The 26,553-nt window shown below is 34.9% G+C and overlaps 1 protein-coding gene across 8 annotated transcripts in view; it reads left to right on the forward strand.

The window, feature by feature from the left end:
* Positions 1-26,553, forward strand: part of LRBA (LPS responsive beige-like anchor protein) — a 786,930-nt gene that overhangs the window by 585,752 nt on the left and 174,625 nt on the right. For all 8 annotated transcript variants that reach the window (XM_043567604.1, XM_043567611.1, XM_043567619.1 and 5 more), the window contains exons 43-44: positions 791-906; positions 5,846-5,958. In XM_043567604.1, the coding sequence (XP_043423539.1) occupies positions 791-906; positions 5,846-5,958 (229 nt within the window). The remainder of the gene's footprint in view (positions 1-790; positions 907-5,845; positions 5,959-26,553) is intronic.

The following is a 26,553-nucleotide window of genomic DNA, read 5'->3' on the forward strand; positions in this document are numbered from 1 at the left end:
GAATAAATTTTATGGTATGTAAATTATACCTTTGAAAATAACACTGAAAAAAATATAGTTACCTTGTCCTTGGTTCTAGACTCTAAATGTAATAATTAATCCTGCCACCTGTTTTCCACTGTTACTTAGTATTAGTTGCATCTTTTGTTACTTACATTGCATTTAGAAAACATAGAAAACCTGGTCTTCTATTACTAAGCTGTACAAAAAAAAATTATAGTTTCTCTTACCTTTATCCCACCCCATGAATAGACACCTAAAGAGTTTAGAATCCTTCTTTCCCTTGTCATAAAGAGTATATAAGAATAATATTAAATTTAAAATGTACAAATGTATTATCTTTAAGAAAACTATTAATAAAGATATGCATACAATTTTAGATACATTTCTCAATTACTATAACTTCTTTTATATCAGTAAATCAGTACGTTATTAATCATACTATTATTGATCAACACTTAATGGAACCTAGATATTAATAATGGCTTACTTTGTTGGGATGAGTACTGGGTGTTGTATGGAAACCGATTTGACAATGAATTATATTTAAAAAATAATGGCTTACTTTAATGCATACAACATGTATCATGGACCTGTGGCCATTCCAAATCATGTAACCATTAACTGTGCATTGAAATATTTCTTCTATTCATTAGTATAACATGAATAGAACTTTTCACAGTATACAGATATCATTTTGTATATCAAATGTATAGAATAAGCACAGATATTATTTTTGTGATGTAATTAAGCTTAAATCAATTCTACACCAAATTCTGTTTTTTTGCAGGCGTATTTCATTAGCTAGTCCACGTCAGCTTTTTAAAGCTTCTAATATGACCCAGCGATGGCAACATAGAGAGATTTCAAATTTTGAGTACTTGATGTTTCTCAACACAATAGCAGGTAATCTGGGCTCACATTTTGACTTATTTCAAATGATAAATTATTTTTTTGAATGATAGATTATTATTGTGATATTATTTTGAGTACTAGTATAAGTAGCTTACTTTTATTTTCCTTTTTTAAAGTTTATTTATTTATTTAGGGGAGGGCAGAGGGAGAAAGAGAATCACCACTGCAGAGCCTGACTCGGGGCTCGAACTCACAAACTGTGAGATCATGGCCTGAGACGAAGTCAGCTGCTTTAACCGACTTGAGCCACCCGGGTGCCCCTTACTTTTATTTTCATTATTACTACATGAGTACCTTATCAAGAGTAATTTTGGTAATAGAGTTTATGGTTTTACATATAAACAGCTGGCTATTTGAATAAATTAAAAATGGGTGTACACCCATTATACTTTTTCCAAAAATATAAAATGAAAATTTACAATCTTACTAATATAGTAAGAATGGATGCATTATGGAATAGTAGAAATGAAAAGCCATATAAAATCTTAACCTGTTGATAACTTAATTATGAATATTATGCAAAATGCAACATGGAAAAAAGCAAACTGTGGGTAAAATATTAAGTAAAGGAATACTTATATTATGAGCCATATAAGAAAATCTGAAGAGTAAATGGCTCTATGAAAGGTCTATAATCATGTAGTATTACTGAACATCACCCATTGAAGCACTTACATTTGAAAGAGAGTAAGAATAGAAATGTGTCGTTACTTTTCATTTGTGATAACTAGAATGAAGAAAACATTGAATGTATTTGTGTGACATTTGAGATTCACTTCAACAGACTGACACAGTTTGTATTTGAGGCACAAAGATACTGAGAGAAGTTATTTTAAGTATGTATATAAGCATTTACATGATTCTGTAGCAAAGGGGTATTCAAAGTGCTATGGGGACTAAAAGGGCAGAGAGAAAGGGAAATTCTGTTATACTCATCCAGTTGATGGGAGTAAGGAAAAAATTAGGAAAGATTTCATGTTCGTATAAGGATGGATTTTACTTTAGGGGCGCCTGGGTGGCTCACTCGGTTAAGCGTCTGACTTTGGCTCAGGTCACGATCTCATGGTTCATGGAATCAAGCCCCGCATCTGGCTCTGTGCTGACAGCTCAGAGCCTGGAGCCTGCTTCGGATTCTGTGTCTCTGTCTCTCTTTCTCTCTTTGCCCCTCCCCCACTCACATTCTGTCTCTCTCTCAAAAACAAATAAACATTAAGAAAATTTAAAAGGGGGTGCCTGTGTGGCTCAGTCGGTTGAGCGTCCGACTTCGGCTCAGGTCATGATCTCGCGGTCCGTGAGTTCGAGCCCTGCGTCGGGCTCTGTGCTGGCAGCTCAGAGCCTGGAGCCTGTTTCAGATTCTGTGTCTCCCTCTCTCTGACCCTCCCCCGTTCATGCTCTGTCTCTCTCTGTCTCTAAATTAAATAAACGTTAAAAAAAAAATTTAAAGTAAAGGATGGATATTACTTTAGCAGAGGTGGTAGTTGGAGATTAGAGGCGATGCCATGTAAAACTGAAGGCATAAGGAAGCATATAAAGATGGGAAAATATGAACTATAGGTAGAGAATGATTAATGGTATAGTTTATATATATCTATATGCATGTGCACATGTAAAGCATGTATTCATAAAAGTATAATGAGAAAGAAAATTAAAAAGTTGTTATGGAGATACATTGTACAAGATTTTCTGTCAGTTTGAGGAGTTAGCAGCCAATTCATTGGGAAGCTTGCAAGATTTTGAACAAGTAAGTGATATTAGAACTCTATGGAAAATTAACTTGCAGGCAGAATGAAGGATAAACTGGAGTGGAGAGAAACTTGGCAGAGAGCAGAGTTAAGAAGTAATTGTATATAAAAAAAAGGGGACTTGCATTAAAGAGGTGACAGTGGGAATTTAAGGATTAAATAACATAAGATTTACAAGGTACAAAACATTTGACATCCAGATGACTGAATGTAGGGGGTAAATGGGAAGAAAGTGTTACAAAAGGCTTCCAGGCTTCTGGCCTGAATCATTAGGAAAATGGTGGTGCCATTAACAGAAAGGAAGTCAGAAAAGATTGATCTAGGGAAAGATGATGATTTTAATGTGTAGCTAGACATCCAAATTAAGATATTAAAAATATTTTTTAGAAGTATAGGTCAAAGAGGGTATTTGGAATTTGGAGATAGGACATGGAATTTCATCTGCATAGATTGGGAATCACCAGGAATTAGTTGAGATTACCAAGACAAATAATACAGAAAGCAGTGAGACAAGGTCTAGGATTGTTCTTGTGCATGGCAAGAAGACAAAGGGAAAGTTAGTAAAGAAGAGAATGAGTGATCCCAGAGTTTATAGACTCTGGGATCTATAGACAGAAAGGTCTTGGTCACTTGTATCAAATGTCATTAGAGAGGTACAAGAGAATTAAGAATGAGTACAGGTGATGCCTTTAGCTTTGGCATTTGGGAACTTGTTGGTTACCTTTGGGGTTTATTTTATTACTTTAAACTTTATTTTGAGAGAGGGAGAGAGGGGAGAGAGAGAGAGAGAAAGACAGAGAGAGAGAGAGAGAGAGAGAGAGAGAGAGAGAGAGAGAGAGAGAGAATGTGACCTGGGGAGGGGCAGAGAGAGAGGGAGAGAGAGGGAATCCCAAGCAGGCTCCTGAGCCTGACTCAGGGTTCGAACTCATAAGCCATGAGATCATGACCTGAGCTGACATCAAGAGTTGGGCACTTAACCCAGCCACCACCCAGGTGCCCCTCTAGGGGTTCATTTTAAAAGCAAACAAAAAAGGTTGATTATAAGAACTGAATGGTTGGAGATGAAATGAGAACATTAGATATAGATGATAGTCTTCTTGTATAATAGTAGAGAGAATGGATTAAGGCAAAGGTGAGAAACCATCAAAGGGGGACAGAGAGAGGAACAGTAACAGTGCAAGTTACGAGTGAGATAGGCTCGAGCTCAGGTGAAGGAATTACAGCTCACAAAGTATAAAAGCACTGTTAGAGAAGGTTGGAAGAGAGGGAGTATTATGGAAATGGGAATTTAAGGGCTCACATTGAAAAGTCTAAATTTTACCGGTTTAAGGAGGTGTTCATCTCACAGGCAGTTGAGGAAAAGGAATGAAGAAAGATTGAACAATTGTGTTAGACTTAGATATTATGTAACTAATAACTGACAAGATTGTTAAACGGACCTTTTTAATTAAGCATATGGTAAGTCAATGAACGCATAGATTGAATGCGTAGCAATAATTAGGAAGCAACATTTATGAAATAGTCTACTCTCATATAGCTTCTTTTGTGCCTAAAAGTGTTTTTTAAATATTTTCCCCAAATACTCTTTTTGAGGAATAGAACCAATAATTTATTTTGGATAGTTTTTATATACCCTAGAAGGTGGGTTGAGTCTTAATGTTGTTTAAGATTTCTTTTATGCTATTATCTGTGATACATACAGGTTCTCATGACACTATGTATGATACATTTCCCAAAAGGCAGTCCAGTAGGCATTTAGTAACTATATAAAGAATTAACCTTACTTAGTAAAAGTCTGTTTACAGTGAGCTGGTGCATACTCTTTTTTGAAGATATAATAAATTTGATTACTTACGAACAGACAAGATGATGATTTTACTAACATGTTTACTAACGTCTCAATCAGAAGAAGAGGGAAATGGATGGAGAGAATAAAAATATACTGCTTTTTGCCACTTAGTTTGGTTACTTTTTTCTGGGAGAAATTAAAATTGACCAAAATAGGTAGTGACATAATGACCTCTGAATTAAAATTGTCCCAGTTATTCATGTTTTGTTAAGACTGTTTGCAGGTCATTCAAGGAAGAACTGTGTTACTGTAATAGTCCTCAAGATGAATAGAGTGAAATGAAGTTAAAGACATCATAAGGAAGGCTCAGATACCAAGCATCTGTGTGAAGAACTACTTTAATATTCAGCTCTATATTGATATGACATCAGCATATATTTGAGAAAGAGAAAAGATGATAGAATACACAATAAGAAAGGAATTCAAACAATATTAATATACTTGTCTCCCTTATATTTTAGTGGTGAAAGTCTGTTCACATTAGATCTAACGAAAAATAGGTTTTAGACTAGTAAATAGTGGAGCTGGGATTCAAATGCTAGTGTTTTGATGTTAGAAACAATGATATGATCCACTATGCTGCTCCCTAAAATAGTGATATCCAGAAAACTGCTGTATATAGGTAGCAGGGCTATCTCATCCTTTGTTTTATTCATAATTTTAATAGACCTAAATGTGTCATTGAATGTCATTAGTTTAGAAGAATTGTAGAAGAGTATGTGGCAGCATTTATGAGTGGGGGAAAGCCAACACTGATGATGCTGCACGTTATATTCAGAGGATCATAGAATTTGAAAGCTGTTGCAGAAATTTTAGAGTTATTTAGTACAACTCTCTTATTTTACAGATGACTAATGAATGTCCGCAGAGAATAAGTCACTTAAATTTGGTTGATTAGCTGCTTGATTGGTTGGTTAATTAATGGCAGAGAAAGGATTCTTGTTTTGAAAAGCTCTATGAGAATTGAAATTTTTTTTAAGGGTTGATAAAGAATATTTTGTTTGATGCAGGCCTTCAAGTAAGAAAAAAATAGTCAAGTGTATTTTATAAGAACAGAAACTTGGGGCCAGGGTATCTGGGTTTGAATATTATTTGATCATTACTAGTTACACGGTTTTAGGCAAGTTTTCAACCTTTTGTGTCTCATTTTTTTATCTGTAAAATGGGGGATGATAATTCTGTAGGTTTATTATAGGATTGAATGAAATAATACATGTGTAACACTGAGGACAATGCCTGGCACTCAGAAAGTTAAGTTGTTCTTATTTTTAGTAAATGATATCCCTGAGTCAGTTTTATTTTCTTATTCTAAATGGAATGACTTCTCTCTCTCTGTCAGGACGGAGTTACAATGACTTAAATCAGTATCCAGTGTTTCCCTGGGTCATCACTAATTATGAATCAGAAGAACTGGATCTTACTTTGCCAAGTAACTTCAGAGATTTGTCCAAGGTAATTTTTCAGTAATCCTCTTAAACAGAATTGTCTTGCATATAACAATAAATTTGATTATCTTTAATTTTCACATTACCTTGTAAAAATCTTTTTATATAACTATAGCTTTAATATATTTATCTTTTAAATGTATTTTCACTTTCTGAAAGTGAAATTTAAAATTGAATTTAAAATTTAAATTTAAAACTGAAAAATTTGGAAAAATGGATGATAGAAGTTGATAAGTATTAACTTAAAAGTATTAACTTAAAAGTATTAACATTTGTATTCCTTTTTCCATGTACATTTAGGAAGACATTATTCTAAAATACTAACTTCTTTTATGGGTGTTAGTAATTGTTAACACATGTGAGTAAATAATGGCCACCTCTCACTGGCACTTTTATAAAAAGACAAGTAACTCTTCTACACTTCTTCAGGTGTCACACCTGACTTCTTTGCTACCTCAAAATCAATCCTCTTTAAATCTAATTTTGAATTATATAAATCCAGTGCTTGAACCTTTCTTGACTTAGAGTAATTTTTTTTTACTTTATTAAAAATTTTTTTTTAATGTTTGTTTATTTTTGAGAGAGAGAGAGAGTGTGAGCAGAGTAGGGCAGAGAGAGAGGGAGACAGAATCTGAAGCAGCTCCAGGCTCTGAGCTGTCAGCACAGACCCTGACACGGGGTTCGAACTCACTAACTGCTCAAGACCTGAGCCGAAGTCAGACACTTAACTGACTGAGCCACCCAGGTGCCCCTTGACTTACAGTTATTTTGACTGCAGAATAATTCTTTCCCAATTCAGTGTCTTGCTTTCTCTGCTTTTTGTGTTGCTTTCCCTACTTTGTGAGTGAATGACTCTAGTCCTTTAGGTCACCCCCACATAGGACCATTACTATTTTCCTTCCCTGATATACCACTGTCTGCTTCTTTCATAACACCTAAATATCCTGCATTTTACATGTCCTTCTACCTCTTTGTTTTGGTTCTTCTTGTCTCCCTCACTAAGCTCCATATGATAGAGTTCTTGTTCACCATTATTTTTCTGATGCCTTGCACAGAGCCTGCCATTCACTAAAATGTATTAAATAATAAAATATATGTGACATTTTCCCCAAGTTATAAAATATATTAACTGTATTTGATTCTTTAAATGTAAAACATGTAAATAATAAAGCAAAAGTTACTCCTAATGGACCACATATCAGTAAGGAATAATCACATTTTATATGTATACACTCATGTATATACACATTGACACATCCACCGTTTTTTAACTGTTTTCCCATGTCTTAGGTTCTTTAAGAACTTTCCTTTTCTGTCCTAGACTATCAGTAAATAGAGTATTCTGTACCATCATTTTGTGATATAAAATAAGGTTATATGTCCTTTTTTCTTTTAACCTTTTTTCATAGAGAATTTCAAGCATATATAAAAGTAGACAAATTAGCATAATAAATTTACATCTACCAAATTACCCTGCTTCAACAGTTGTCAGCTCGTGGATACTCTTATTTTATTTTTATATTCATTTTCTTTCTGCCTTCGCATAGTACTTTGAAGCAAATCCTAGACATAATTTTATTCATAAATATTTCAATATGTACTTCTAAAAATGAAGGTCCCTTTTTAAAGAATAACCATTATACCATTAGCAAACCTAAAATAGTATCAATAATTTCTTAATATCATCAAAAACCTACTAAGTATCACATTTCCAATTAAATTACAACTTTCATAATTCTTTTTAGTGTGTTTATTCAGATCAGATCCAAATAAGGATCACATAGTGTAGTCAGTTGATACTGATTAAGTCTCAAGTCTCTCTTAATTCCGTAGGTTTCTCTTTCATCTTTTCTTTCTATCTAATTCATTAGTTGAAGAAACATATTGTTTGTTGTATATATTTCCTCATAGTATGGAGTTTGCTTATTGCATCCCTGTGTTATAGTCTTAACAGTTTCCTCCATCTTCTATATTTTGTATAAATTGGTAGTTGGGTCCAGAGGTTGATAGAATTCAGAGTGGATACTACTTCATAGGAAGTTTTTGCCTTCTTCTGTCAGAGGGCATATAGTATCTTCTTTATTTCTCTTTTCTGATGTTAGTAGCCATTGATATGTAATGCCTGGATTCACTGGTTCTGTAATGACTGAAAAATCATGATATTTACATTCTCTCACTCTAATTTCATTTGTTATTGGGGACCCACTCCCTTCATCTACTGTTAGGTTATTCAGTGGTACGTTGCATTGGAAAAGCAGGATAAACCTTTAAATTTTTCTCCTCTTATGCCAGCTTTTAAAACAATGAACTGGTTCCTAACATCCTCCAGTGTCACTTAAGTTTTTAAAAAACATCTTCATGGGGTGCCTGAGTGGCTCAGTTGGTTGAGCGCCTGGCTTCAGCTCAGGTCATGATCTCACGGTTCGTGAGTTTAAGCCCCACATAGGGCTTGTTGCTATCAGCACAGAGCCGGCTTTGGATCTTTTGTCCCCCTACCTCTCTGCCCATGCCCCGCTTGCACTCTCTCTGTCAAAAATAAATAAAATATTAAAAAAATAAAAATAAAAAAACATCTTTATGAACTCATAGACCTAAATGTATTTGATGTTTCCATCCATTGCAGTTATTATTTCCTCTGGTGTCCATTCAGTTGTTTCTGTTTCTGACCTCGAGGACCTTCTTTAAATTGCTCCTGAGTCATTTTAGTATAATCTTAGTAGTCTTTGATAACTTCATGCTGTCTTGTGTGACAAAGTGCTCCAGTCTTAACTCTTATATTTTCTGGCAGTTCTAGAATCATGTATTTCTTTAAGGAGTTATTGGGAGCCCTTTTAAAGGGAGATAATATCTGAAGACTAGTTTTGCCTATTGTGATTGTTACTGCTGGATTTGTCATTATTTCTCAGCCCTTTTAGAATGACTTGGGAAGAAATTTAAGATGAAATACATCATAAATTGAAATTGATTTCTCTAATTTAAATTTAGGATCTTATGTCCTTTAATGTATCAGGAGTCTGAGACCCTGCACCCATTTTTCAGATGGGCAGGAAATCCAGTCTTTCTCCTAAGTACTTTCATTCGTAATTTCTAGAAAACCTAAAGAATTTTTATATATTTATCTAACCTAGAGGTTCTTTGTTGCTTCTCCCCTGCCTGTCTCTTGAACCAGTCATTCTAAAGTTCTCAGGATGCCAGACTTCTTGCTTTTAGTGCTGACTTATTCCAAGAATATGCCTAGTTCCTCCTTGATGGTGAAGTATTTAAATAAACCTCTACTGATTACCCAGTCATAGCAGAAGTGTAAGGCTGTCAGTGATTACCATCTCAATCTGAGGATCACTTCCTTGTTTCTGCAGATCCCCATATGCAGGTACCAGTTCACTGCCATATTCAGTTTCTTTCACATAGAATCCAGGAGCTTCCACTTTTCCGGTATCAGAGGGAGAGTATTCCCTTCTTTACCCACCTCAGGATATACCCTTTTATGCCCTAGCATGATTATTATTAGGAATGTTTGGGAGTAACCTCTACTCTGGATCCATAGGATATAATGTTTTTTCACACAGTCCAGATAATCACGGTACTCATCAGTGATGTCAACACAAAGGTTAACATTTTCATTATGACAAATAGCGGTATTCAGTTACTGGCCACTTTCCCTTTGATTATCATACCTTCTGTCTCTATCCCCCATCTTTGCGATCGTCATCTGATCCTGTAATGCCTCATGTTCTCTTTCACCTTTATCCCTTTGATGTTGCTTTTCCCATCATCTAGAAATTTGTACTTCCATGGTACTGTCTGTACATGTCTGTTATAACACATTACATAATCTATTATAATTTTGACATTTTTTTTCTCTCTGTTCCCTCTTAAGGGAAATTATTAAATAGAAAGATTCCATTAATTTTTTTTATCTCTGGTGTCTGGTATCGTTCTTAGAACTAAAAAATTATAGCAGTTTATATATATATTTTTTCACTTTAAAAGAGTTTTAATTTTCAAGAGAAAGTCTTTTTTATACAGATCATATCTGATAAGGGATTAATATCCAGAATATGTAGAGAACTCTTGAAACTCAACAAAAAACCAAACAACCTGATTCAAAACTGGGTGAAGGACTTGAATAGACATTTCTCTAAAGAAGATTTACAAATGGCCAATGAGTACATGAAAAGGTGCCCAACATTACTGATAGTTATGGATTTGTAAATCAGAGCCACAAATGATATACCACTTCGCACCCATTAGACTTGGTATTGTAAAAAAATATGAGCATAACATAACAAGTGTTGGTGAAGATGTGGAGAACTTAGGACTATTGTACACTATGGATGGGAATGTAAAATGGTACAGTTGATATGGAAAAAGTTTGGTGCTTCCTTAAAAATTAAAAATAGATTTACTATAAGATCTAGCTATTCCACTTCTGGATATATATTTAAAAGAATTTACAGCAGAGACTTGAAGAGGTATTTGTATACCCATTTTTATATTCATAGCAACCAAAAAATGGAAGCAATCCAGTATCAATTGGTGGATAAATAGGTAAACAGAATGTGGTATATACATACATACAACTCCTTAAGGAGTTAGGATACACACCACAAGATGGATGAGCCTTGAAGACATTATGCTGAATGAAGTAAGCCTTTCACAAAAGGACAAATACTGTATGGTTCCACTCATATGAGGTATTTAGATTAGCCCTAATCATAGAAACAAAGTAGAATGCTGGTTGCCAGGGGATGGGAGGGAGGAATGGGGACTTCTTTAATGAGTATAAAGTTTCAATTTTGCAAGATGAAACAAGTTCTGGAAATTAATGCTAGTGACGGTTGCCCAACCGTATGAATGTACTTAATGCCTTTGAGCTGTACATTTAAAAGTGGTTAAAATGGTGGGGGGGGGGGGGCACCTGGGTGGCTCAGTTGGTTGAGCACCTGACTCTTGATTTCGGCTCAGGTTGTGATCCCCAGGTCATGGGATTGAGCCCTGCGTCAGGCTCCATTCTGACATTGGAGCCTGTTTATGATTCTCTCTCTCTCACTCTTTCTCTCTCTCTCTCCTGCTCATGCTTTCTCTCTCTAAATAAAAAAATATATTGGTAAAAATGGTAAGTTTTATGTTTTGTGTATCTACCACAATTTTTAAGAAAAGGTCAGCAAGGGAAAAAAATATTAGTAAACTGGACACAAAGTAGAGGTTTGAAAAAGTGCTTTCATGTTCTGCTTTTGCTTCTCTGTGATCACCTTGAGAACATGCCTGGGTTAACCTGCTAGAAGGATGTGACTAACACATGGGGAATGTCTAGGTTGTACCAGCAGAGGCCATCTTAAGCCAGCCCTCAGCTGAATACAAACACATGACTGAGTATAACCAAGAGAACTAAATCTGGCCCAGAGTAGCAGAATATCCCAGGTCACCCATTGACTATGAGGAATAATAAATGCATAAATGGTTGTTTCCTGGGGTCTTTGCTTTTATTTTGTTTTGTTTTAGAAAAAGGAAAGCTTTACTTACATTTTGGTATCATATTTGTTATAAAACCCTGTAGTATTTCACTTGAATCTGTAGAACTCTCTAGTCTAATAATTGAGGACTGTGGATTAGTTTGACTTGTATAGTGAGTCATGCAGTAAGTCAGTAATAAAAACTTGCCAACTCTTTAATTCTCAGGCTATTATATCCTCTCTTTCCATTATTTGAATTTGATGTATGTAAAATTAAAAATCTCATCTTTCACTAATTTGTTAAAATATAAAGTTTGCCTCACAAAATAAATTGCATTTAAATAAATAACCTTTCTGGTGTTCCAAAAAAATTGCCTGTGTAAAAATTTTTTAAACTGAGTCTTTCAGTTTGGACTTCTATTTAAGCACATAGCTTAAGATTTTTTTTGTGCTTAGGAGGGTTTTTGGTAGGCTCTTCAAGATACAGTGGGTAGTAAGATGGATTATAGACAGGGTGCATGTTTCTGTCTTGATAGAACAGTTACTAATGTGATGAGTGGGAGGCTGTTTGGAAATTTCTGCTGAGGTTGTAATTCTGTCTTCTGCTATCTTTGTACCTGAACAAGAGCTCCCATAACCCTGTTGCCTCTTCCTACCATTGTTCTTTGCTAACTTCCTCTATTCTCTGCCTCTCACCTTGGTTCTCTATCCCACTAAAAATCTTGTATGAACAGAGGAAAGCCTCCAGTTTTTTCTTCTTCCTTTTTTAAATGTATGCTATATTGTGTTTTTCATTATGAGAATTCATTAAAATAATGTCAGCAAAATGCTGTAGTAAATGATTTGCCAGCAAAATAGAATCCTTTTTTAAAACCAAATTTTATTTATATGTTACAGCTATTTCTAAGGAACTTGGCAAATACTTTTGTTGGGTGGATAAAATACTGTTTTAACTAATGCCTTTGTAATTTATCTTCTGTATTTGATAAATAAGTTTGTTTTTATGCCATACTAGATGACCAATAGTAATTTTGCTTTTTATTTTTTTAGATTTGTAAAACTGGTAGAGGGCCTTAAACTAAAAGAATTGATTTTGTTAGTCTATCCATATATGTCCATATCCACTATACATATAGAGGCATAAAAATATAATTTTGATGATTTAGTGCCTTTAATTATAGTAGTGGTATCCACTTTTATATTTTGAGAGATTTTGTGAGAGATTTATACTTTGGGCTGAGGAAAGAATATAAAGAATGCTTTCAACAAGAACTGAGGGACACACCATTGAATAGTGAACAGTAGTAATTAGCAGGGCTAGGAAGAAGTAGGAAGCTCTAACATTCAACCACATATCTTATAACTTAGCAGCAGTAGTTCAAATGCTATAAAAGTCCTTCAAATTCAAGAAAATGGAATTCTAGTTCTAAGTGTTTTCATTAAATATTGATGGAAATAAATGAATTTGGAATTAACTACATTATTGTAGGTGAAATAAGCATATTAGATTTTTGAAAATTGTGCCTTGCATGTATAAAATAATAGTAACTGTCTACTTTATAAAAGTATCATTCCTGTTGGCATTAAAATCTTCCATAATGCTTACAGTGTGATTCAATTTGCAGATATCTGTTTATATACATACTTTCAGGGATACATCTCATACATAAAATGAGTTGTTTCTGTATTAATAATGATTATAAGAGAATTATATTAAAATTTTTCTCATAGTATGCATTTAGCAAACATTACTATTTGTTTAAATAAACTTGTGAAATCATAGAAAACATTCTGTGCAAAGTCTAATTTAAAACATAAACAGATCTTATCCCCATTCTTAAGTAGATTATATACCCTGACTGGCTTTAAAATGTATTGAATTATTTATGCATACTTATGTCCATTTAATTTCCTCAATGCTGTTTTTTAGAGGAGTTTTAGCAGCTTTGATACAATGCTACAATTTTACTTGGTAATTTCTTCCACGTGGCACAGGGAATTTTCTTTCTGAAACTGAATTAATATAATCAACAGCCTTTCTTCTGTATTATTTTTCTGATCATTCTTTGTGAAATGGGTTAGAAGGAAAATGTAAAAAAAAAGTCTTCTTGAAGGTATAAACTTTTATTTTATGCACAATGTCTCCTTGTAATAATTACAAATTAGTATTGCCTGTTGAGAAGATCAAATAGTCTGAAAATCTGATGAAAGTTAATTTTTTTTTGTATGGATATATTGAGAAGGTCCTCACTTAACATAATGGTTTAATCTATTCTTTCAAAGCTGAAAAAAGGTAGGAATGAATTTTGAAGCTGATTTTTTTCCTTCGCTTTCCCAGTTATTTCATTGCTAGTGTAAAATCCTGACTGATGGGAAAAAAAAAAATCCTGACTGATGAGAAGACAGATCTAACCATGCATAGACTTTGGAGTGACATTAATCTATATTTTACAGAATACATTGATTTTTATATTTTGACAACCTTCTTGAAAGAGATAAGAATGAACATTTTCTTTTTGTCTTTTCTATATAAGAAATTATAATTAGGACAGGAATATATTTACAAAATGTCATATCATAGAAACAAATTGTGATGGCAGAGTGTTTCAGTAACAGGGCTTTCTTTGTAGATTGGGAAGATTTTCTTTACTACTGTGATTTTTTTTTTCCTTAATAGGGGATTGATTGTGTAAACCAGTTTTCCAAGAGAGGAAAACCCAGATGATCTGAGGCAATTATTTCTCTTCTAATTGATCAACATAGTTATTTTGGAATATTTAATATGTATATGTACTGTCATCTGAATACCTGTTCCAAAAAATGAGTTTGTTCTTAGATTGAAATGCAGTTGATAAGCATTAACTTCCAAATGAAAACTGCACAACTAAGAAAGAACATGCCACCTTATTGTTGTTAATTAATTTTTATTGAGAACTTACTTTTTGTCAGGCTCTTATTTAAGAATGTTACATGTGTTAACCCTCACAAAGCCCTTATAAGATAGGTAACGTTACTTATTGTCTTTTACAGAGACAGGAACTGAGGCACTGTGAAGTTAAGCAAGTTGCATAAGGTCATGCAGGTAGTGGGTAGCACCTGAATTTAAACACTAAGCCAGTGGTTTTCAAACTGCAGTTTACAGCTAACATTTTAAAAAATGAACAGAAAAAAAATTAAAGATAATAAATAGAGAACAAAAAACAAAAACCAAATAAACAAACAAAAAACAGAATCAGACCTCAACTGTAGAGAACAAACTGATGGTTGCCAGAGGGGAAGGACGTGGGGGGTTGGGCAGATACCAAACCTGGGATGGTTTGGGTGGTGAGTGGGAGATACAGGCTTGCAGTTATGAAATGAATAAATCATGGGGATAAAAAGTACAGAATAAGGAATTCAGCCAGTGATACTGTAATAGCAATGTAATGGGAGAATTGGTAGCTATACTTGTGGTGAACATGGCATAATGTATAAACTTGTCAAATCACTAAGTTGTACACCTGAAACTAATGTGATATTGTGTGTCAACCACTCTCAAAATGGATAAATAGGTAGATAGATTTTGTAGAGAAAGAAATGAATAAAATTACAAAGTATAACATGAAGAAAATATCAGTGTGCATTATGTATGAATCTTCTGCTTAAGCTGTGTGTGTGTGTGTACATGTGTGCACTGGGTTATGGTTTATGTGACCTATTTCTTACTGTAAGTTTTGGCCCAGAATGTTTGAGAAATACCACAGTGTGCTATATTGCTTCTACATTTGCCATCAATTTCTGAGTCTGTTTTAATGTTATTTTGTCAAGTTGCCTTTCACCTCTCATGCTGAAACACAAGGTAAAATGCAACCAGCATTCTATGGCTTTAAAGAGGAAAGCTTTTCCAAATAGTTCTTCTTAGTGTGCTTGTCCCAGGTTATGCTCTACGCCTTTTTTGCCTAAGCCTGTTTTATGAAAAAAACTGAATGTTTGCTTTAAACTATTGAATCCCTGATGTTATAACTTGAGTATTCATTTATTTTTTTCTTTTGTTTATTGAATAATATTGTGTGCCAGGGACTCTTCATTTCTGGAAATCCAAAAGAATAAAATTAGGTAGTTACTCTCCTACTAAAAAATAAACTGAAGGTTGGGGTGAAAATGAAGAAATGGCCAAGGTATAAGCAAGTATTTTATTTTTTAATAATTAAAGCTTACATTCTTAAAATGATGGAAAATACTAAGAGAGTTTGAGGTAGAGGGAAAAGAAAATTAATCATCCATTTTTCAGCTTTAGAGTGCAAGCACAATATGGGCTGTTCTTTAGGTTCAGAGTGCAGAAACAAGAAAAGTAAATATTAGGGGGAGATGAACTTGCACCACAATTGCTTGATTCTTCCTTGCAGTGTAGGAATCTAAGGAGAATTTACTATTACCATATCTTCAAACTGAATTTCAAATTGTGGTCCAGGCCCTAGTAAATCATAGTGGTTTTTTTCCACCAGGATTGCATATGTTACAATGCCATACCCATTCACAACTCTGTTGAACTAACAGCTTCTGTTGCCCTAATCTGGATCAAAATGTTTCTAATGAGTAAATTCTCAGATAACTTAAGAGAATTGAATGACAATACTCTCTTGAATTTACTTATTTGCTGATGATTTGCTATTATTCGTAGCATTTATTGGCTTTTTCTTCTTTCTCTCTCTCTGTTTAAAGCAAAAGTAGGTGATTTTCTCTGTCTCTCATTTATCTTTTACCATTTGGTTGTGTATTTTTATATGTGCGATATGTCTCTCTAACACACGCATTTAATATACAGCATTCATCTTGACCTGGAATTGACTACCGACATTTAACTGTTGTTGATCAGACAGCACTTCTTTATCTCTTTAAGTTTTAAGTGCTGTTTCTGACGAATGCCAGTCCTTTTAGTCCTGCTCTGTAACAGATATACCAGGAATCAGTATACCATCTAGATGTCACAGAGGGAAAAGAACACTCTTTTTGGAGGCGAGGGGAATATTGTTTAAATATGATAGGTGTTATAACCTTTACTTTATTTTAACTTATTAGGCTTCAGTCAAACCAAAGGAATTCAAAAGTTTTTAAAAACCTTATGATATTACAACAGCAAATATTGGATCTTAAAGCATTTCAGTAAAATGTAAATACAGAGAAAGAAATTAATTATCCCATGCTCGGATTTTCCTTTCCTTTCCTTTCCTTTCCTTTCCTTTCCTTTCCTTTCCTTTCCTTTCCTTTCCTTTCCTTTCCTTTCCTTTCTTTCCTTTCCTTTCATTTTCTTTTTTTTTGGCTGATAAAATATGTTTAAAATATTTAAATCTTGGTATCAAATATGGATGCTGTAATGTGCCACAAGGATGTTGAGGAGTTTGGTATAAATTATATTCTTGCTTTGGAGAGTTTACAGTCTAATCAGCAGAAGAATTATGTGGGGAGAGTTTAGAATATTATTTGATTTGGATTGTGAGGGAAGCCCTAGTAGGTGCCTTCCTATGTAAACACACATTTTACATATGCTATCTTATTTAATCTCCTCAACAGTACTATAAGGGATGTGTTATTATCTATATTTCACAGATAAGGAAACTAAGATAGAGTGAGGTTAAGGAACTCTCCAAGGTCACACATTTTCCCAGTGTTAGGCTCTCAGATATGTCCATGTCGGTGAACTGGTAGGCTTTGGGATAAGTGGAAAGAATATTTCAGATTGAATACTTGCATTTATGTCCACTTCTTTCCCCAAATCCAACTACTCTTCCCTTTATCTTGGCATTAAGGGACAGAGGTGTACTTGTTAGAGAAATTATACCAGAGAAGTTTCTGATTTGAGAAAACCAAGAACAACAGAGGAAGGGTTGAAGGGAAAGAATGGAAAACAGGATGAACTGAAAGCTGTAAGTACTGAATGTTGAAGGCCCCCAGACCCCTTTTGCTGTCATGCTATCAGAACTCTGGCAGCCAGGCTTATACCAGCCCCACCCTGTAAGACAGAAGATTGTATTACTCTTTGGACGTATTGACTGGCTCAAGAGAAAAGACCTAAGAAATGTTAACGATTTAGAGATTCCACTTGGAGCCCACCTGATTTCTCTTCAGTGAAGTCTGCCAGCTCACAATGCTCCTTAGGCTTGATGTACTACAGTCAGCTCTTTTGTGCCTCGTTCTAAAACTGAACATACATCCAAGTGTTAGCAAACATTTAAAGACAGTCTCCATTGTCAAAGATGACAAAGACTAAAACAAAAAGAAAAATGAAAGAAACCAGAAGAAACAAAGACAATTTAGGAAACAGAAGAAACCTTAAAAACAAAATCAGAATAAATATCCTCACAGAGGTAACAGAAAACTCAGGCATTAATAGAGAAAGGAAAATGATCCTATAGAAAGCAGAATGTTAGGGCAGATGGTTTTTAAAAGACATCAAAATGATATAGGAAAATAGCCTAGAAAGATAAAATTAGAGGACTAAAGTAGGAAATCTTTGGATTTAGATAACACATTATGTCAGTCTGCTTTCATTTATTAGTAAGGGACCTTTCTCAATTACTTAATTGGTGGGAGGGGTGGTCCTAAATAGCAAACAGCTATTTACATATATTTTTATAGGTAGTATTATATAGTTATTTATGTGATACTGGAGAAAAATTTTCATGGGTACACTGATCTTTTTAAACTTTAATATGTGTTCAATGTGATGTATTTAGTTTAAAATATGGTTGTGCAACTCTTCCCTCAAAATGTAAAATGAGTTCAGCAAAGTGTGAAAGGTATACATGGAGAGAGAGAGAGGTTGTGGTGCATTTAGAAGATTTGCTGAAGTTTTGTTTTTAAATCAGGAAAAGAATGTTTTGTGTGACTTTTTTGAAAATTTACACTTATTAAGTGTTAGCACTCTTTAGAGCAGATTTGGTTTTCTACTAGAAGCTACCTTTTATGAGAAGCTTTCAAATGACTCTAACAGAGGTTAACCTTACACTTAATTTAAGCAGCCTTCAATGACATTGTTTTTTAACATTAGTCAGAATATGATAAACTGAAGTAACTGAAATGGATTGTGGTTAATATTACTGTCAGGGTGATGAATAATCCTGACATACACCAGCAACACACTGCCAGTCAGTAATCCTCAAAGTTAAGTATTTATTCTCTAATCATCCTAAGTTACTGTGGTGTGGAGTGACCATTTATTATTATTTATAAATGAATTATCTTATTTGCACAGCATTGCCAATTTTATCCCTTAATACTTCCTGTTTTCTTAGTTTAGTGCTGGGTGTGCTAACTTGGGTAGATTCAGAGGAGGGAACATGTATCTACCATGAATTTACATAAAAATTGTTTTCAAAACACCTAGAATTTGGGTTGTGTAAGTTTAATAAGTACTGGTTCATAGTAGCAATAAGGTTGATAGTAAGCTATACTTCTGATTTCAGGGTGTGCGTGCGTGTGTGTGTGTGTGTCTGTGTGTGTGTGTGTGTTTATGGGGAGTAAATGTAGTAGGAAGACATTTTAGGAACCTGAATATTTGTAGTTTTCTTTATATACCTGTATGTGTCAACTTTTCAGCTTGTTATTCTTATATTTCCCTCTGATCATCAAAATTTGTTTTATGTGAATATGTGGTATGTTTTGGGGGGGCAGTTTTTTTTTTAGTTGAGGTATAATTGACATCAAACATTCTATCAGTTTCAGGTATACAAAATAGTGATTTGATATCTGTATATATTGCAGAATGATCACCATAATAAATCTAATTAAACATCTGTAGTGTGCATTTTATAGTGGGTAATGTAGTATCTTTTAGTCACATGTCCACATTCTTATCCAATTCTTTATTTCCAAAGTCCACTTATTTAAATTCAACACAAGTTTATGTTGAATAAATGTGCTTACTCAACGAATTATTAATTTCCCAGCTAAGTTTTGTAGACATTATTCTGAGGACTGTGCCAGGAACAAACGTGGATGAAATAGTCTCCACTTTTTAAAGTTTTATAACTGAATGTATGTTATATATGAGCCATTTATAGGAGAATAATATGAGAAATATTTTATTTCTGTATGACTTAATTCTAAACGGTTCCACTTTTAGAAAAGGATTTTTTTTTAATGTGAGTTCATGATTTATGATGTGAACCAACTTTTTGAAAATGGAAAAAGGGTAAATTCTGAAAACAAAAAACACTGGCCTGGTATAAAAAGTAAAATGATGATTAAATAGGTAAATTTTTTAATGTTAGGAAGAAAAGAAAATCAGTAGTTTTACTTAGAAATATATCCTGTAAAACCATATTAACTTCTTTTCTTTAAAAATGTGTTTTGATTAAGTTAATAAATTATGGAAGTTATAGATGTAATGTGACATATCTCAGCAAATTATTTGAAAATCTGAGTGATACCTTTCTGATAATTAGACAAGATGATTAAAAGACATTAATAGTGTTCAGAACTGTTCAAATCACTTATAACCCTATTGTTTAATGGCTTTATAAACTTAAGGTATTTCTTTATAGTTCCTTTGTTGTATTCTGTTCTAAGCTCTGATTTGTTAAACAGTTTCACTAATATTACAAATTGATCATACAGATTGCTTTGTAGTTAATTAAAATAAAAAGCTTTTTAAAAAAATATTTACTGATTTTTAAGAGAGAGAGAGAGAGAGAGAGAGAGAGAGCGAGCGAGCATGAGCAGGGGAAGGGCAGAGAGAGAGTGGCACAGAGTATCCAAAACAGGCACCATGCTCACATCAGTGAGCCCGATGCAGGGCTCAAACTCATGAACTGTGAGATCAGGACCAGAGCCAAAGTCAGATGGTCAGCCAACTGAGCCACCCAGGCACCCCATTAAAATAAAAAAAAATTTAGATAATTTTTGGCAAAATCGAATACCTGAAATATTTGAATGAAGTACAAAGAAATAATATAAAGTTTTGCATTTACTCTTAGAAATTTCTAGTACAAAAAAAAACAGGAAAAAAGGATAAAGAAAAGTCAGTGTTAAAAACTATAAGTGGCAGTAGTCTTGTTAATGGGAAGGAATATAAAAATGTGGCAATTTTTACTAAACTATAGATTCTGGTACTTCCAAGGGGACTGTTCATTGCAAGAGGTCTTTTGATTCATTATATATACAAGAGACTGTCTTACTGGAAAAGTTAAAGCTGATGATTTAGATTATTTAGTTGACTATATGCTTATTATTAACCAACAGCGTTTTGGCTTTTCTAAAAACAAACTGGGTCAAATATAACTATTATTACACTCATATTGTGACTTCTGATGCAGCCTAATTTTTAAATTTTTTTTAATGTTTATTTTTGAGAGAGAGAGAGAGAGAGAGAGAATGTGCGCATCAGCAGGGGGAGGGGCAGAGAGAGAGGGACACACAGAATCTGAAGCAGCTCCAGGCTATTAGCTGTCAGCACAGAGCCCTACATGGGGCTCGAACTCATGAACCGTGAGATCATGACCTGAGCTGAAGTCGGATACTTAACTGACCGAACCAACCAGATGCCCCACTAGCAGATGCAACCTATTTTTAATCTATAATATATTATAAGGGTACAAGGTAAGGGTTGAAGTTCAGTTTTTACAAATGGAAGCCCAATTCTTTCAACACTGTTTCATGAAAAGACTGTTTAATCATGAAATGTCTTGGCACCTTTGTTGGAAATAAATTAACTATATATGTGTGGGTCCGTTTCTAAGCTTTGTTCTGCTCAATCATATATCTTTTCTTATGTCAGTACCACACTGTCTTGATTACTGTAGCTTTATAGTAAGTCATAAAATCAGGTCATATGAAACCTCTAACTGTACTCTTTTTTTCAAAATTGTTTTAGCTTTCCAGTCCCTCTATTTTTCATATAAATTTTAGAATCATTTTATCAATCCAGCTGGGATTTTTATAGGGATTATATTTAATTGGTTAGGCCATTTTTACTAAGAATGCTATATATAGAAAAAGACAGTCTTTCAGTCCATGAATTTGATTCCATTCATTTAGGTTTTCTTTAATCTCTAATGTTTTACAGATTTTGGCATGCAATTCTTGTACATATTCTGTTAGTTTACCCTTTAATTTTTCATATTTTTAATAGGTATAAAATTTTCAACTTCAGTTATTTACTGTTTGTATGCAGAATTACAGCTGAATTTTGTACATTGACCTGTATTTTGCAACGTTGCTAGACTCAGTTATTTTTTTTTTTAATTTTTTTTTTCAACGTTTATTTATTTTTGGGACAGGGAGAGACAGAGCATGAACGGGGGAGGGGCAGAGAGAGAGGGAGACACAGAATGGGAAACAGGCTCCAGGCTCTGAGCCATCAGCCCAGAGCCTGACGCGGGGCTTGAACTCACGGACCGCGAGATCGTGACCTGGCTGAAGTCGGACGCCCAACCGACTGTGCCACCCAGGCGCCCCGACTCAGTTATTTTTATTGGCAGCCTTTTTGTAGACTTTTTGGGACTTCCTGCATACAAGAATATATCATCTCTGAATGAACACTTACTACATTATGGAATATTGACTAGAAGTGTTAAGAAGGTTTGTCTTTGGTATTAGGGTAAAAATATTCTATCTTTTATCTTTTTGTATATTAGCTATATGGGTTTTTCATAGATGCCCTTTATCAGGTTGAGGAAGTTCTATTTCTAGTTTGTTAAAAGTTTTATTATAGTTGGATATTGAATTTTGTCAGATACTTTTTCTGAAAATAATCATATGGTTTTTCTTCATATATTAAAATGATAAATTTTATACTGGTTAATTTTGGATTCATTCCTAAGACAAACCATATTCGATCATGATGTATCATCCGTTTTAATAAACTGCTGGATTTGCTTTGCTAATATTCACTTACGAATTTTTACATCTGTGTTCAGGAAGTATATTTGTAATGTTCTTGTCTAGTTTTGGCTTCAGGGTAATGCTGGTGGGATAAAATGAGTTTTGAAGTTATTCCCTCTTGTTCTCTTTCCTGGAGAAGATGGTGTAGAAATTAATTTCATCCTTAGTGGAATTCATTAGTGAAACTATTTGGTCCAGGAATTTTATTTCTGGGAAGGTTTTCTTAAAACTTTGAATTAAATTAATAGATATAGGGCTATTCCTGATACCTTTTTGTTCTTGAATGATCTTTGGTAGTGTGACTGTCTCACAGAATTTGCTTATTTCATCTTTTATGCTTGATTTTGGTAGTTTGTTTTCTTTCTTTCTCCCCCTCCCTTCTCCACCCCCGATCAGCCTGGCTGTGTAGTTTATTTATTCTTCTGTTGCTTTTCCTGTGTTCAGTGATCTTTCCTTTTCTCCTACTTTTCTTCTTGATTTGGATTTAATTCCTCTTCCTTTTTTGGGATTTTTCAGGTGAATGCTTTAATCTTTTGATTTGAGATTTATTTTTCTTTCTAATGTAAAAATGCAATGCTACAAATTTTTCTCAAAGCATTGATTTTACAAAGCCCAAAAAATTTTTATATATTGTATTTTTATTTTTATTTCATTCAAAATATTTTCTAAATTTCCTTGTGACTTTCTCTTTGACCCATGGATTATTTAGAAGAGTTTCCTACCCCCCACTGCCCACAGGTTTGGGGATTTGTCAGACATCTTTCTCCTGTTGATTTCTTGTTTAATTCCATTATGATTGTTGAACATACTTTGTTTGATTTTTAGTTTTAAAAATGAGTTGAAATTTGATTTATTGCTCAGAATATGGTCTATGCTGGTTATTGCTCTGTGTGTACTTGAAAAGAATATGTATTGTGTTGTTGGGTAAAGTGTTCTATACATGTCATTTACAACCAATTAGGTAAAATTGGTTAATAGTGTTGTTCATATCTTCTATATTTTCACTGATTTTCTACATGCTGTATTGATTAATGTAAATGAGAGGAGTGTTGACGTCTCCAACTACAATTTAGATTTGTCTGTATGTTTTTTTATTTCTATCAATTTTTGTTTTATGTATTTGAATCATTTGTTTTTGGTACATGTTGTGAGTTAAATTGTGTCTCTCAAAATGATATATTGAAGTCCTCACAAGTACTAGGGTACCTGTATATATGACCTTATTTATAATCAAGTTAAGATGAGGTCATTAGAGTAGGCCCAAATCCAATATGACTGGTGTCCTTATAGGAAGGTGAAAACACCATTTAAATTTTTTTTTCAACGTTTATTTATTTTTGGGACAGAGAGAGACAGAGCGTGAACGGGGGAGGGGCAGAGAGAGAGGGAGACACAGAATGGGAAACAGGCTCCAGGCTCTGAGCCATCAGCCCAGAGCCCGACGCGGGGCTCGAACTCATGGACCGCGAGATCGTGACCTGGCTGAAGTCGGACGCTTAACCGACTGCGCCACCCAGGCGCCCCTGAAAACACCATTTAAGACAGACATCAGAGGAATAAATACCATGTGGTGATGGAAATAGAGATTGGAGTTAGGTTGCCACAGTCCAGAAACACCTGGGGCTCCAAGAAACTGGAAGAAGGGAGGAAACATTTTCCCACTAGAGGCTTCAGAGAGAACATGGCTCTGCCAACAACTTGATTTTGGACTTTTAAACTCCAGGACTATGAGACAATACATTTCTATTGTTTTAAGCCACCCTCAGTTTGTAGTACCTTGTAACAAGAACCCTAGGAAACTAATTTCAAATTGTTAGGTTTTCTTGATAAATGGTCCCTTTATCATTAGGTAATATTCCATGTCCTGAATTCTTTTTTTTTTTTGATATTAGTATAGCCATGGCAGCATTATTTTATTACTTGCAGTATTTTTTTCTATTAATCTACCTTAAAATTTACTTATTCTTTTCTTAGCTGTGTCTACTCTGCTCATAAGGTCATCAGAAGAATTCGTCGCTTCTGATTTTTGTTTGTTTGTTTCTAGCATTTATATTTGATTCTTTTTTTATAGTTTCCTTCTCTGCTGCAATTTCCCACCTGTTCGTGTAAGTTTTCCACTTTTTCTGCTAGATCTGTTAGTATGTGAATTATAGTTATTTTATATAACCTGTCTGATGGTTCCAACACCTATATTATCTCTGAGACTGGTTCTTTTGATTGCTTTGTTTCTTCACAGTGGGTCATTGTTTTCTTATTATTTTAAGCATCTCATAATTTTTGATTGAATTAGAGACTGGGATGTGAATAATATTTTATGCCCAGAAATATGGGTGCCTTTTCTTATATCAGCAATTTGTGTGGGGAGTTCAGTCCATGTAGACAGTAGGCGAGCTCAGTTGGGTTTCTTGTCATCATTGTTACTTCTAGTGTAGCACATTTTCACAAATTCCTTCAGTTCTTCCATTTGAATTTGTCCTTAGCATGGGCCCTAGGGTGTTAGAGATTTTGTCTCACTGCTTCTGCTCTACTCTCTGGCAGGCCCTCAATGCCTGTGCCACTGAGGACTTTTTCTCTCTCCTCTGTTGCCTTTCCCCAGAGGTAGATGGCTGCTGCTCGTGACCCAGTGTAAGGCTTATGGTCGGGGTAGGGCAACTTCTTCATTCCCCTGATCCAGCATCACCCTGTGATGAACGCTATGGGTTCTTCTCAGTGGGCCTTCTCAGTGTTCTTGCCCATACTCTGCATGACATCCAGACCCTTTCTTGTGTTTGTGGTAGGTCTTAGGCCAGAGAGATTTTCTCATCCCTCTTCCAATAATAGCAAACCTGTCTTTTGGACCAGTGAAGAATCCTGGCTCAAAGATTTTCCCCCTCTTCTGGGTAAAAGAGCTTTTACTTTTACCTTACACCAGAAGCAGTAGATTTTTGTCTGGTCGTAGGGATAATATAGAGTTACCTGTCTCTCTTCCGGACTCTGGGATGAGAGCATTGGTATTCCTCCTCCATCAGCCTAACAGTTTTTATTCATTATAAGAAAAAGATTTGGGGAAGTGTTTAGTATTTTGTGCCTGTCCTCATTAATAGCAAATCACGTTCTAGCTCTCAAAACTAACTGATTGTCTAAGCCACCTTGTTTGTTCTTAGTTGCTCCCAGCCATTGACGGTGTGCTAAGACCTATCAGTGCCCCAAAAGTAAGTGTCTCAGTCAGCAGTAGGTGCAGGCTGATTGGATGCCAGACCCTCGGGCAACAGCTTTTAAAGTTTACAAGTAGACCTCTTTCAGGGAAAGACTGGGAACTGGACATTGAGCCCCCAGGTGATAGCCTGTTAACTGTTTGCTACAAATGGTGAACACAAGCCCTGAGGGCCACAAGAACCAGGTGATCAAGGGGTACATTTTCTAGATGGCAGCCATGAAAGCTGAAGTGCCAGACCAGTGTACAAGCTCCTTCCAGGGTGACATTGGTGATTTGGAGATTCTCTCTACATACAGGGAGAATGCAGATATGCTGGCTTCTCTGCAGAGAATGCTGGCTTCTCTGGTCTCAGGGGAGGATTGCAGTTCCTAGATTTGTGTTAAATTAGGATCCTGACTCTGAGGCTGCAGCTTTTAAGATGTGCAGATAGGCCTCTTTCAAGGAAAGACTGGGAGATGGGCATTTCTGTCTGCTCTCTCAGCGCTGAGCTCTGGGGGATGGCCAAGCTGAGTCCTCCTGAGCCAGTTAAGAACTGTGTTTCTGTTTTTGTTTTTGTATTGTCTAATGGTCTCATGGACGCAAGCCTCCTTGGCTTTCAGAGCTAGGCATTTTGGGGGCCTTTCTCACAGGTGGAAGTCTTAAACATTGGGGTGCTACATGTTAGGCCCAAAACCATCACTCCTTAGGGAGGAGCTGTGAGTTGTGAGTTCCTTCCCAATTGTATGTCACCGTTGGAGGTGAGATTTACAGCAAGAACGTGTCACAGACTTTCGCACCTGTTATGATGTGGGCTTTTTTTTCTCATTTGCCTGATGTGTAGTGCAGCTAGTAGCAGGATTTCTTCCAGAGGGAATTAATCCATGTGTAACTGTAGATTCAGTTTGTCCATGGGAAGAGGTGAGTTCAGGAACTTATGTCATCATCTTGAAAAGGAACTCCTGATGTCAATGCTCTTAACCATTTCTTTAAGTGGAGAGATGAATCTATCTGAAAATGAGTAGGCTTTATTATATCAGGTTTGGGCCTCTTGGGTGTTTACCATTTTCATAATTACTTAAAATGTTTTTTCCCTGTGGCCTTAGATTGTCAAATT

This window comes from Prionailurus bengalensis, chromosome B1 (assembly GCF_016509475.1).
Source record: "Prionailurus bengalensis isolate Pbe53 chromosome B1, Fcat_Pben_1.1_paternal_pri, whole genome shotgun sequence".
Lineage (NCBI taxonomy): Eukaryota > Metazoa > Chordata > Mammalia > Carnivora > Felidae > Prionailurus > Prionailurus bengalensis.